At 43.6% G+C, this 12,187-nt stretch overlaps 1 protein-coding gene across 1 annotated transcript in view; it reads right to left on the reverse strand.

Annotated features, from left to right (window-relative positions):
- sdsl (serine dehydratase-like) overlaps window positions 1-3,867 on the reverse strand; it is a 45,023-nt gene extending 41,156 nt beyond the window's left edge. Inside the window, exon 1 of the mRNA XM_063034285.1 lies at window positions 3,588-3,867. Within this exon, the coding sequence (XP_062890355.1) occupies window positions 3,588-3,590 (3 nt within the window). The 5' untranslated portion in view covers window positions 3,591-3,867. The remainder of the gene's footprint in view (window positions 1-3,587) is intronic.
- Window positions 3,868-12,187: the final 8,320 nt, after the last annotated feature.

Raw genomic sequence — 12,187 nt, forward strand, 5'->3', positions numbered from 1 at the left:
GTGGCCAAAGACATAGCATCTGCCGTAGACATCTTTCAACAGTAAGTGAATTGTAGTGGGTCAAGGCTGTCTGGGTGGCTGGAGTTAAGGTGTGCCATGACCAGCCTCTCAAAAGATTTCAGGATGGTGGATGTTAGAGTCATCAAAGCACGTTATCCTGTTTTTCTTACTACTAGGATGATATTGGTCTTCTTGAAGCACGTGGGAACCTCAGTTTGAAGCAGAGAGAGCTTAAAAATGTCCACAAATACCCCTGGCAGCTGAACTGGCCTCCGCCAGGGAAACCATCTGGGTCAGATGCTTTCTCTGAGTTCCCTCTCCAGAAGACCAATCTTACATCTCAAACAGCTACTGTAGGTTCGGATGTCCTGAAGGCAGTCAGGGTAGGTGGTGACATGCCATTGCCTTTCTGTTCAAAGTGTGCAAAGAATGCAGCAAGCTCGTCAGGAATGGGTGTACTGCTGCCGGCAGCTGACCTGTCTTCATCTTGTAGTCTGTTATATAATGCAAGACCTGCCATAACCATTGGCTGGTCTGGGACATAGTTTTGGACTAACTTATCTCTTGGTATCCCGGTTGCTTTACAGAAGTCATATCTTGATTTCTTGTAAAGGTCAGGGACACCCGATTTGAAGGCTACAGACCTAGACTTCAGTAGGGTGTGGATCTGCCAGTTCTTCTGTGGTGAACAGTTTGGCCTCTTTGGGATACAGTCACACTTATCACACTTGCTGATAAGTCTATGAAGATGGTGACATACTCATGAGTCTTTGAACATTTCAGGCCGAGACCCTTCTTCAGGATTTTTGTGTTTCTTCTCAATACCTTGTTGAACGCTCAAAGAATCTTGCATGTTCTAATGAGGTCAGGTCTCATTATTCCACGACTCGCCAAGGCCTACCCACTGTTTAATTTCTCTTCAAATGATACACCTGGCATTCTAGGAAGCAGTCTGGAGAATCTTTGGCGCACTCCCTCTGTGAAAAATATATCCCTTTTCAGGTAAAGAAACCAAAATAATCACGAGTGGGGGGCGTGGTAAAAGCGAAGGGAATAAGTTACGCATTCTTGTTTATTTCGTGGCTGTTTGTAGCTTAGGACCAGCGGAGGTCACATCTTTTGCTGACCGCTGAGGTAATACTTAATTTGCTGAATAATGTTTAGCTTACACTTGAGTGTGCTTCAGTTTCTTCGCTTCAAGATGGTGCGTTTGCTAATAAAGGATCGAACAAAGGATTCGACTTTTGGAGCTGGGAGTGCGTCGTGCAAGTATAACAAATCCATAGGGTTGCAGGCAATTGTTTTGGTTTTTAGTTAAATATTGCTGCTCCACCATGGGCCAATACCATTAAGCAGGGGTCTGTGGGAGCCCCAGTAGTGAGAGTGAGATTTACAATTCAAACCACTTCTGAGGCCTTCTGCCCGGAACACCTTGCTAGTTTAAAGACATAACTGCCCTAGTTCCCACTGCTCCACTGACAATCCAGCTTCCCCTTCCAATGCCTTGTGGAAGAGACCTTGACTATTCATTGTATCGATGCCCCTCATGATTTTATAAACCATTAGGTTTTTTACTAAGTTCTGGCCTGCAACTTGATCCCAGCACCCTGTGATTCAACAGCAGAGTGAGAACTAAAATACACCATGCATCGTCCTTCCTCCTATGCACGGCGAGTTGAATGGCCGGAGTCTCACTGGGAGCAACAGTCTGCTCAAACAACACTGATATGTAGTTTCCCACCGGTGTCCTGCATGATGTGAACTACACAATAACCCTGCAGAATAAATCGCAGATAAAGCATCGCACGTTTATGGCTCCAGCAATCAGCTTAATTCTGGGCTCCTCATAATGCCAATACACGCTTAGGCTTCACAGTTTCAGTCTGTTTAATAGTACGTTAAACAAAAAGTGGTTGACATTTGGAAAGGGTCCCAAAATCTGGTCCGGTGGTATTTATACCCCCGCTGTCCCACCTTGTTTACAATCGAATTCCAGTTCATGCTTAGAGCGAGACCTTTGTCTTTGATGGCAGCACCTGTTGGGATAGTTTGTTGTATTGTTGATAGTGCAGCCATCAAAGATGAAGGTCTCGCTCTAAGAAAGAACTGGAAATTGATTGTGAACAAGGTGGAACAGCGGAAACCTGATTGGATGATGACTAACCAATCAGGAGGGACAGACGACGGGGGTGTAAATACCACCAAACTAGACATGCCCAGGCATCATTCTGGATGAAGAAGGTAGAGTTTGTCGCTGAAATGTTGGTTAAAATTGATACCTGTATCCAGCTGGAAGCCCCAGAAGTTTTTTTTTGGTGTTCAAAAAGGATCGTATTGTTTTCTTTGGAAAGAGACTTCATAGGTCAACTTTGTTTCTGCTTGCCCTTCCTTTTTTTTCCTCTTTATTCTTCATTACCCTCTCATTCCTAGTCTTCTCCTCACCCGCCCATCTGGTTTCCCTCCTTCTTCCATGGTCCACTTGTCCTCTCCTATTAATTTCCTTCTTTTTCAGTCCTTTAACCCATCCCCCTATCCCCTCTTACTTCATCCCACCTCCCCCACCTTGCCCCTTACCTGGTCTCACCTATCACCTGCCAGCTTGTACTGCCCCCACCTTCTTATTCTGGCATCTGCCCCCTTCCGTCCCAACCCTGATGAAAGGTTTCAGTCCGCTCCATCGACGCTGCCTGACCTACTGAGTTCCTCTAGCATTTTGTGGATTTCCAGCATCTGCAGAACCTCTTGTGCCTATGAGAAGCTAATCTGTTTCTTCCTTTTTAGCCACCTATAACGACTTTGACATCATACAACTGCTGCCTTTGACCGGTTTCTGTTCTGTAGAGAATAGTTTCACCCCACAGCAACATCCCAATAATGGTTATAAAACCATTTTTGTTTTTATCCTCATTGGTGTCAATACAAGTGCTGTTTTGAACACACTTTTAAAAGTTTTGCTTTAGTTCCTGTTTACTGTGGCTGCATAAACTGCATACTATAGAGCGGATACCACTTTGCTGTACACCTCAACTGACTGACATAGCAACAATATACACGCAGAGGATTTTGGCAGGGCCATTATTCCACGTGCTAAAATCTACATTAAAACGTCATTTATAATTGTTGACATTAATTTGTCCACAAACAATGATTTTCAAGTGGCTAATCTCTTGTTGCTCTGCACAGCATCAGTTCGACCTTAAATTCCAATCACGTGGTACTTCACTCTGACAGAGCAGGGACTTCCGCTAGAAGTTATTTGTGTGTGTTGTTACTTGGTAATCGAGTTAGTTCCTGTCCTTTATCTTCATTATCATTACAATCTACATATGGGCCATTTATCGGCGCACAGCGAAGAAAATCACTTCGCTTCACTGCATTTTATTACTCCCTATGTTTTTGCTCCAAGGTACATTACAAAGCTTTGTCTTTGGTTTTCCCACTAAAATGTTTCCGCGATCTCCACGATATACTTTGCAAACGTTTTCGGAACTGTTTATGCCAAGTCAGAAAACATTTGCAAACTTATAAACGCTGTAGACAACAGGGCAATGTTTTTGTGAAGAGATAACCCGATTAATCAACCTCACCATTAAAACTGTTCCAATAAATCGTGAAGATACGGCTCACTATATCTTCCGGCTCGAAAAGCGCACACGGGCAAAATGACCGAGTTTTCCGTGGTCTCGGTGCGTTCCCCCCACACAGAGAGGGAGCTGATGGTGCGTGGATCCCCACGGAAACTTCGCTGTTTGCTTTTGCAAACGGGTGGTCTGGCGACAACGTTGGAACCCGTTCTGCCGGTCCTCAACATTAGAACTTCCTGTTCTGTAACCGGTATACAGCTCCCTCTGAGTTTCGCGTTTGTGGAGTTCCTTCACCTGCTTCAGGTCACCCAGTTACAGCAAAACGCCGCAACAGCGGGCCATCAACTCCGCTCGGCCAGTGAAGTGTTCTGGGGCCAGGTTATTAAAGCATTTTCAAAATCGCGATGGAATTGGTTTTCAGTGGAGGAAACCAGAGATAATCTTGCATTTACAGGGGGTTCTAATCGCAAAAGCGACAACACCTTGTCACTGGCTCAGAACAAGCCGATAATCGCACAGCAAACAACAATGTCAAGTTCGGTACTGGCAGAAACGCAACCTACGTAGGAAACAACATCAATGTCCCCAACCATTTTGTCCACAGATTGGAGTTTACAACATAGGTGGCTTGAGCAGCAGCAGTAGTTTAGAGTCGCAGAACACTACAGCACAGAAACAGGTGCTTCGGACAATCTAGTCCATGCCAAACTGTTGCTCTGCCAAGTCCCATCGACCCTCACTGGGCCATTTTCCTCTATACGCTTCCCATCCACGTACCTATCCGAACTTCTCTTAAATGTTACAAATCGAACCGGCACCCACCACTTCCCTTGCCAGCTCATTCCACGCTCTCACCACCATCTGGGTGAAGTTGTTCCCCTTCACGTTCCCCTTAAATAATTCACCTTTCACTCTTAACCTTTGACCTCTAGTTCTAGGCTTCAAGCAGGGAAAATACTGCTTGTGTTTACCTGATCTGTACTCCTCATCATTTTCTGTACCTCTATCAAACCTCCCCTCATTTTCCTACACTCCAGGGAATAAAGTCCGAACCTATTTCCCTCTAACTCAAGTCCTTAAATCTTGACAACATCCTTGTAAATTTTCTCTGTACTGTTTTAATCTTATTGATACTTTTCCTGTTGGTGGGTGATCAGAACTGCACACAATGCTCCAAATATGTCCTCTAATGTCTTACACATCTTCAACATAACATCCCAACTCCAATACTTTGATTTGTGAAGGCCAATATGCCAAAAGCTCTCTTTACAACCCTATCAACCTATGACACCACTTTCAAGGAATTATGGATCTGTATTCCCAGATCCCTTTCTTCTGCTACATTTCTCAGTGCCCTCCCACTCACTCTCCCAGTTGGTCCTCCCAGAGGACAACACCTCAAGTTTGTCTGAATTAAATCCCATCTGCCATTTTCAGCTCATTTTTCCAGCTGGTCCAGAGCCCATTGGAATCTTTGATAGCCTTCCTCGCTGTCCACTACGCCCCAATCTTGGTGCCTGTTATGTTTTGTAACTCCAAAAAATAAACTAATTTAAAGAAAACTCAGGAGCTGGGAGATGGCTCATATGTATTTGTTTTTTTTACTTTAAACGTGTATGACATGGCAGCATAATGATGTGTGCCATTTACATACTTTAACCTGTAACCCTCATATTGGTGGCATTCGTTAGTCTCGCGAGACCGTGGATCTGCGCCCGGAAAGTCTTGCTTCAGTCCGTGTTAGAGCAGCATCTGTTGTGGCTGTAGAGGCCCACACGGGAGCGACAGTCTCGGCAGCAGCGACTGCACTTGAAGGCACTGTAACCCTCAAGGCATTATGTAAACAACAAAGAATGCTTAACTCAAACAATATATTTACAATATTACTCAAGTATTACTGAAATATTAAATACGCAACAATGTCATCTGCAAACTAATCCAGTTTAGCACATTATCAAAGTTATTAGTCTATATGAGAAACAGCAATGCACCCAGCACCGATCCCTGTGGCACGCCATATGTCACAGGCCTCCAATCAGAAAGAGGCAACCATCTACTACCACTCTCTGGCTTCTCCCGCAAAGCCAATATTGAATCCAATTTCTTTCTTTCTTTTTTAATCTTTTTATTAGTTTTCAAGTTCATAAACATAATAACAATAGTGATATAAAGAGATTGGAATTTGTACGTTATTGATAATAAACATATACAAGAGAAACTACAAATAGGACAAGTGTAATGAACTTCCAAACCCCTGATATAATTAATCATGAAGAGAAAAAAAAAGAAAAAAAGAAAAGAGAAAAAGTATCACAAAGAAAAACCAAACAGAACAAAACAGGGCTGAACCAATATATTAGATCGAATACATTCATTAATGTCGTCAACTCCGCTCCTCTATTCATATATTTTAAGTTAATAAAAAGGATTCAGAAAAGGTCAAACTACATCATATGAAAATGTCGAATAAATGGCTTCCAAATCTCTTCAAATTTAACCGAAGGATCAAAAATGACACTTCTGATTTTCTCTAAATTTAAACGTGATATAGTTTGAAAAAACCATTGAAATGCAGTAGGAGGATTGGTCTCTTTCCAATTCAATGAAATGGACCTGCTGGCCATTAATGTAACAAATGCAATCATACGACAGGCTGAAGACGATAAAGAGCTATGTTCCATCATTGGCAAACCAAAAATTGCCTAATAGGATGGGGTTGTTGAATCCAATTTACTACCTCTTTCTGAAAGCAAGCAAATGAACAACTTCAACCTGAATGCCAAGTTTCTGGGTTCTCTATCAATACTGAGCAAAGCTTTGCTGCCATTGCATTCAGTCTAACCCGGGCGCCTGGAAGCTTCCCCTGTTGCAAAGGTTTGCATTTTCCTAGTGCTAAAACAATCACACTGGGAGCCCACAAAAATGATGCCCAAAATCAATAAAACCTTCCCTTATTGCTCACATTTGGAAATTCCATCCTTTTAGAGAGACAATTCAGTCGTAGTTTTTAATGTAGGCAAAACTTTCCATCAAATTGTTTCATAATTTGCTAGTTAATTGCATTAGTTTACTGCAAACCTATTTATCAGCTCAAATTCAGATAAAATGTTCAGTCATTTTTAGCATGCAGTTCCTCAAAATTTTAACCGAAGCATAAAGAAGTATATATTGGTGAAATTGGCCAGTCAGTGAATGTGGGGAGGGCAGTCAAAAAAGTTTGGATTCTGAGGATTTAATTAGAACTGGGGCAAATATCACAGAGGGAAGAGGGTTTAAATACAGCACCGCCAAAGTAGTTGGACATGCCTGTAGCCCAGATGGTGGGGTGTGGAAGGCAGCTCAGAATAGGAACAGAGAAAACAGGAATGCAGCAGGTCAATGTCGAGGCTGTCACCTTCAGGGTTACACTCCACATCTCCGGAGCAAGGTACACACCACCTCCCTTTCCTTTTGCTCCTGTGTTACTAAGAAGGTGCTGCACTGTCCCAGATGTCGCTTTTCAGCTTCCCTCTGGGCAGGCTTGTGAGCTGTCATTAAAGCCATGGGGGATGGTGTTCCTTTCAATTGAGGGTGGGGTCTTGAATCACAGTTCAAGACAACTTTCAGCTTGTTGGGATGTTAAACTGAAATGGTCATTGTCTTCTTAATCAACTTTCCACGAGAAATACCCTACCAAAATTAATGTACATAATTTCCACCGTCTTACCTTCGTCAAGCACGTCAAATTATTCATTCAAGTTTGCTAAGGGATAGCCACCGCTTTGTGCAGTGCAGGTTGACCGAGGGCCTTTTTCCTTACACAGGCTGGGTGGAAGGCCCATCCTTTCGTCTGCTCCGGCGAATGAGTCGACCGTGACTTGGCGCTCATCCTCCACGTGTGCTCAAATACAGACATTGTCTGTGAACTGAACGCGACGGCTGTGCCTCATGGCTCAGGTGTGATGAGAGAATGAGGAGTCCCAAAGCGTTTGGGTCAGCTGTCCGTCGTTCCCGACGATGATGTAACCTGCGCGGGAGGAGTTTCGTAGTGAAAAGGTCGCTGCACTGGGGCACTTCCACTCTCTCGGCGTCAAAAATCATCACGTCTGGAGCATTCTGTGCCTTCTCATGCCCCTCGCTCTCCACGAAGCGTTACAGCACCACCTTCTTGGCCATTGGATCTTGTAGCTGATCTCATCCGCCCAGTCCACCAGAAATGGCCTCGCATGCTGGGGTAGGCATATCCCTGTCTCACCGGGGTTGGAGGCTCCTGGTTACCCTCACCTGGTTTAGCCCGCCTGTTGAAGCGGGGTACCAGGGTGCGGCCACTGTCGCATGCAACTGGTTACTTGGAGCCACAGGTGAGAGCTGGGCGCCGGGTGGGGACCAAAGGTGGACGAGCTGCCCCTGGGCGGAGCACGACAGCCTGCCACCAGAGGTGCTCCCCCTCCCAGTACATATACAGACAAACTTGCTGTTGGGAAGGCAGCCTTGATTCTGTGGTTTATTTCAGTATTACTTCTGTCAGCAAGCTGATCACTTTAATGATTGTCCCCATTCTACCTTTACAGTTCATTATTACCTCAGTTTGAAAGGGATCTCACTACAGCACCAAGATGGCGATGTGTGATTAACTTTAATATATATTTCAATATATCTTTGGCATCCAAATGATGACGGATAAACTGTAGATAAATCTGATTTTAAAGTGGAAGCACGATACAGCCAACAGATATTGGAAATCTGGAGACCCACACACACACACAGAGCAGCAGGTCAGGCAGTATCAGTAGGGGGAAGTGAACAGCCAACAGACCCTTCAGAGTCTTGGCCCAAAACGTCGACTGTTTATTTCCCTCCATAGATGCTGCCTGACCTGCTGAGTTCCTGCAGCATCTATGTTCTGATTTTAAGGCAGTCTACTGTGTACAAGAAAATTCGAAAACTCCCTTACTGGTATATTCCGTATGACAGGGATATCCACACCCACACATCCCCCCCCCCCCTGTTCTTTCCTGTGACGGTGACAAACAAGCCTGAGTATTTCATGAACACCTGGTTTAAAATCGAAAGCTACCCTGTTTGGAATTAGCTTGCATTTGTACTGACCGGCATCGCCACCTGATGGTCCGATTGCGAAACGTCACCCCTTTATTCCCGACATTATAACACAACACTGGGTTTAGCAAACACCAAGAAGGAGTATTGTTCAGTTTGCATAAGCCAAATGCCCAATGGGATTTGAAAAGCTTTAAAATGGAAGCTTCCAACTGTCATTACACATGCTACAGGGTTCTGCGGTAGCTGTTTATGGGACAAGAAAAAAGGTTCAATAATCAATTAAATTAGATTGAAACCATGAAAGAAGGGGAAGTACTTTTGAAAAGATATTAAATAGAATTCACAACTATTCAGAATATTCCAAGTACGTTTGAACCAGAATTCTAAACTCCCACTTGTAAAATTAGTCAGCCCCATCATGGGTACCAGCCTCCATAGTATCCAAGGCATCTTCAAGGAGCAGTGCCTTAGGAAGGTGGTATCCATTATTAAGGACCCTACCACTCAGTACATGCCCTCTTCTCATTGTTCATTGTGAAGGAGGTACAGGAGCCTGAAGGCACACACTCAGTAATTCAGGAACAGATTCTTCCCCTCTGCCAACCGATTCCTAAATGGAGGTTGAACTCATGTGCACTACCTCACTAATTTTTTATTTCTGTTTTTGTTTTGCATTACTTATTTTAACTGAACTATTTAATAGATGTATTTAAGACCCATTAAGACTACTTAATAGACTTAATATAATTCAGTTTTGTTCTCTATATTCCATTGTACTGCTGCCGTAAAGTTAACAACTTTCACAACGTAGGCCGGTGATATTAAACCCGATTCTGATTCCAGAGACTTGAACACCAATTCGGGGTTGGAATTCCTGTGCAGCAGGAGGGAGTGCAGCTCCGTCAGGGACGCGTCGTCATGACGACGACGATCCATTGCCCAGCTTAGGTGAGGAGGCAGCATGAGCATCAAGTATAACAAAAGTAAGACGTATCGAAAAGCAGCACACACAAAGTGCGGGAGGAACTCAGCAGGCCGGGCAGCATCTATGGAAAAAGAGTACGGCCAACGTCTCAAAAAGCCGCCGAACTCCTGGTAAACCATGGGCTATGCAGAATCATTCAGTAGATGGCTCCCAGAAAGTCAAGGTTTTAATAAACCAACAATGATGCAAAGCAGCTCAACTGTCACCCAATAGGTCAAATCCCATGTTACCAATGCTGCCTACACATGGGAAGAATACAAGAACTTTAAGAATACAAGAAATACAGCAACTTTATTGTCCCAAGAGCCACAGGTCTGATTTTACATTATTTTTCTAACTGTTTACTATGCCATAGTGTCTCTGTGTCTAGGTTCCTGCCCCACTCATAAAAAAGATTGTCCACCTCCCCAGCTGTGCCTTTGATAATGCTCTTAACTTTGGGATCCTCTCCCTATTATCCATATTCCTTTATCATTATTCACTGTATTTACACATTCTTATAAGGTTCATATTAGATCAATGTGGCATTAACTCTTCATTCCCAAATATTCCATCAGCAAGAATTTAAGAAATGATCAGAGACAATCTAGCCCCCCCCCCAGCCCTCTGCCACTCTGCCTCTCCTTCACCCTTAAAACCTTCATCTATAATCAAAAAGTTTATCGATGATCCTAACATATCCTCATGAACAACACACAAGACAAAATGCTGGAAGATCTCAACAGGTCAGGTAGCATCTGTGGAGGGAAATGGACAGTTGATGTTACGGGTCAAGACCCTTCATGGTCTTAAGGATCTCAGCCTGAAGCAGGTTTAATATCACCGGCCTATATTATGAAAATTGTTAACTTTATGGCAGCAGTACAATGAAATAGATGATAAATATAGAGAACAAAACTGAGTTACATTAAGCCGAGGACCACCCACCACATTGACCTGAAATGGAAAAGACTTTCCAGTTCTGAATGAGCAAGTCTTAACCTGAAATGTCGACTGTCCATTTCCCTCCATAGATGCTACCTGATCCGCTGAGTTCCTCGAACATTTTGTGTGTGTGTTTCTCCAGATTTCCAGTCTCTGTAGACTCTCTTGTGTTTCCATATCCTCATGAAGCTCACTGTCAAATTTCAACTGTGGAAATCTCTTTGAAGTACATTAGGATATTTTATTTGATTAAAGGTGCTGTGAAAATGGAAGATTTTATTGTTGCAGACCAGTTGTTATTTTTTAAGATTTTTCTTAGATTCATCGCCACTTTTCCTGATAACAGCCTTTCATTTCCAGTACAAATATTCAAAACTGACTTAGACTCCTGTGGGAGATTGTTTGTCCACCAAACTTAGTAAGAAAATCATTGCACTTCCATAGCCCTCAGATCAGTGAAGGAGGGGAAGTAAATGGACAATGATAGAATAAGATGCATTTCCTTATCTGTATTGATTTTGCGATTAATACATTTCACTAATTCCAAATGGACTCTCTCCACTTACCCTGTTTGCTCAGATAATTATGATACAGCTGCTTGGTGTTGTTTATTATCTGATCTGTAGATAAATCATTTCAGTTTACTCTAACGGGTTGGATCTCCCAGCCACAGTTTCATCAATGGTAGCAGCACTGCTCTGCGAATCCACTCCGACTGGGCTGAAATAGGGCAGAGTCTTACTGCCCACCTTGTTGACTGTGGGCATCATTGGCATGTGCTCGGGGCCATTGGAAGACTGGCAGATTGATCATGTTGCATGTCTACGCTGACACGTCCAAAAACCAGGAGAATTCTGATAGTTTCTATTGGTCTCTGGTTGAGAAAAACAGGTCCATTGTAATTCCAGAGTTACAAAGTTCCTTACCTGCACTCTGAATGGACGTCCCTCTATTCTGAGGCTGCACCCTCTAGCCCATGGCTCCACCAGTATAGCAAACATCCTCCCTACATCCACTCTTCGAGGCCTTTCAACATTCAATAGGTTTCAATGAGATTCCCCCCAGTTTTTCTAAATTCAAATGGGCCCAGGCCCAGAGCCGTCAAGCCTCATACGATAACCCTTTCATTCCCAGAATCATTCTCGTGAACCTTCTCTGAAACCGCTCCAATCCTTTCTTAGATAAGGGGCCCAAAATTGCTCACAATTCTCCAAATAAGGCCTCACTAGTGCCTTATAAAGCCTCAGCATTACATCCTTGCTTTTATATTCCAGTCCACTTGAAAGGAATGCTAACATTGCATTTGACTTCCTTACCACCGACTCAACCTGCATATAGAAACATAGAAACATAGAAAATAGGTGCAGGAGTAGGCCATTCGGCCCTTCGAGCCTGCACCGCCATTTATTATGATCATGGCTGATCATCCAACTCAGAACCCAGCCTTCCCTCCATACCCCCTGACCCCTGTAGCCACAAGGGCCATATCTAACTTCCTTTTAAACATAGCTAATGAACTGGCCTCAACAGTTTGCTGTGGCAGAGAATTCCACAGATTCACCACTCTCTGTGTGAAGAAGTTTTTCCTAACCTCGGTCCTAAAAGGCTTCCCCTCTATCCTCAAACTGTGACCCCTCGTTCTAGACCTCCCCAA

This window comes from Mobula hypostoma, chromosome 27, assembly GCF_963921235.1.
Source record: "Mobula hypostoma chromosome 27, sMobHyp1.1, whole genome shotgun sequence".
Classification (NCBI taxonomy): Eukaryota; Metazoa; Chordata; class Chondrichthyes; order Myliobatiformes; family Myliobatidae; genus Mobula; species Mobula hypostoma.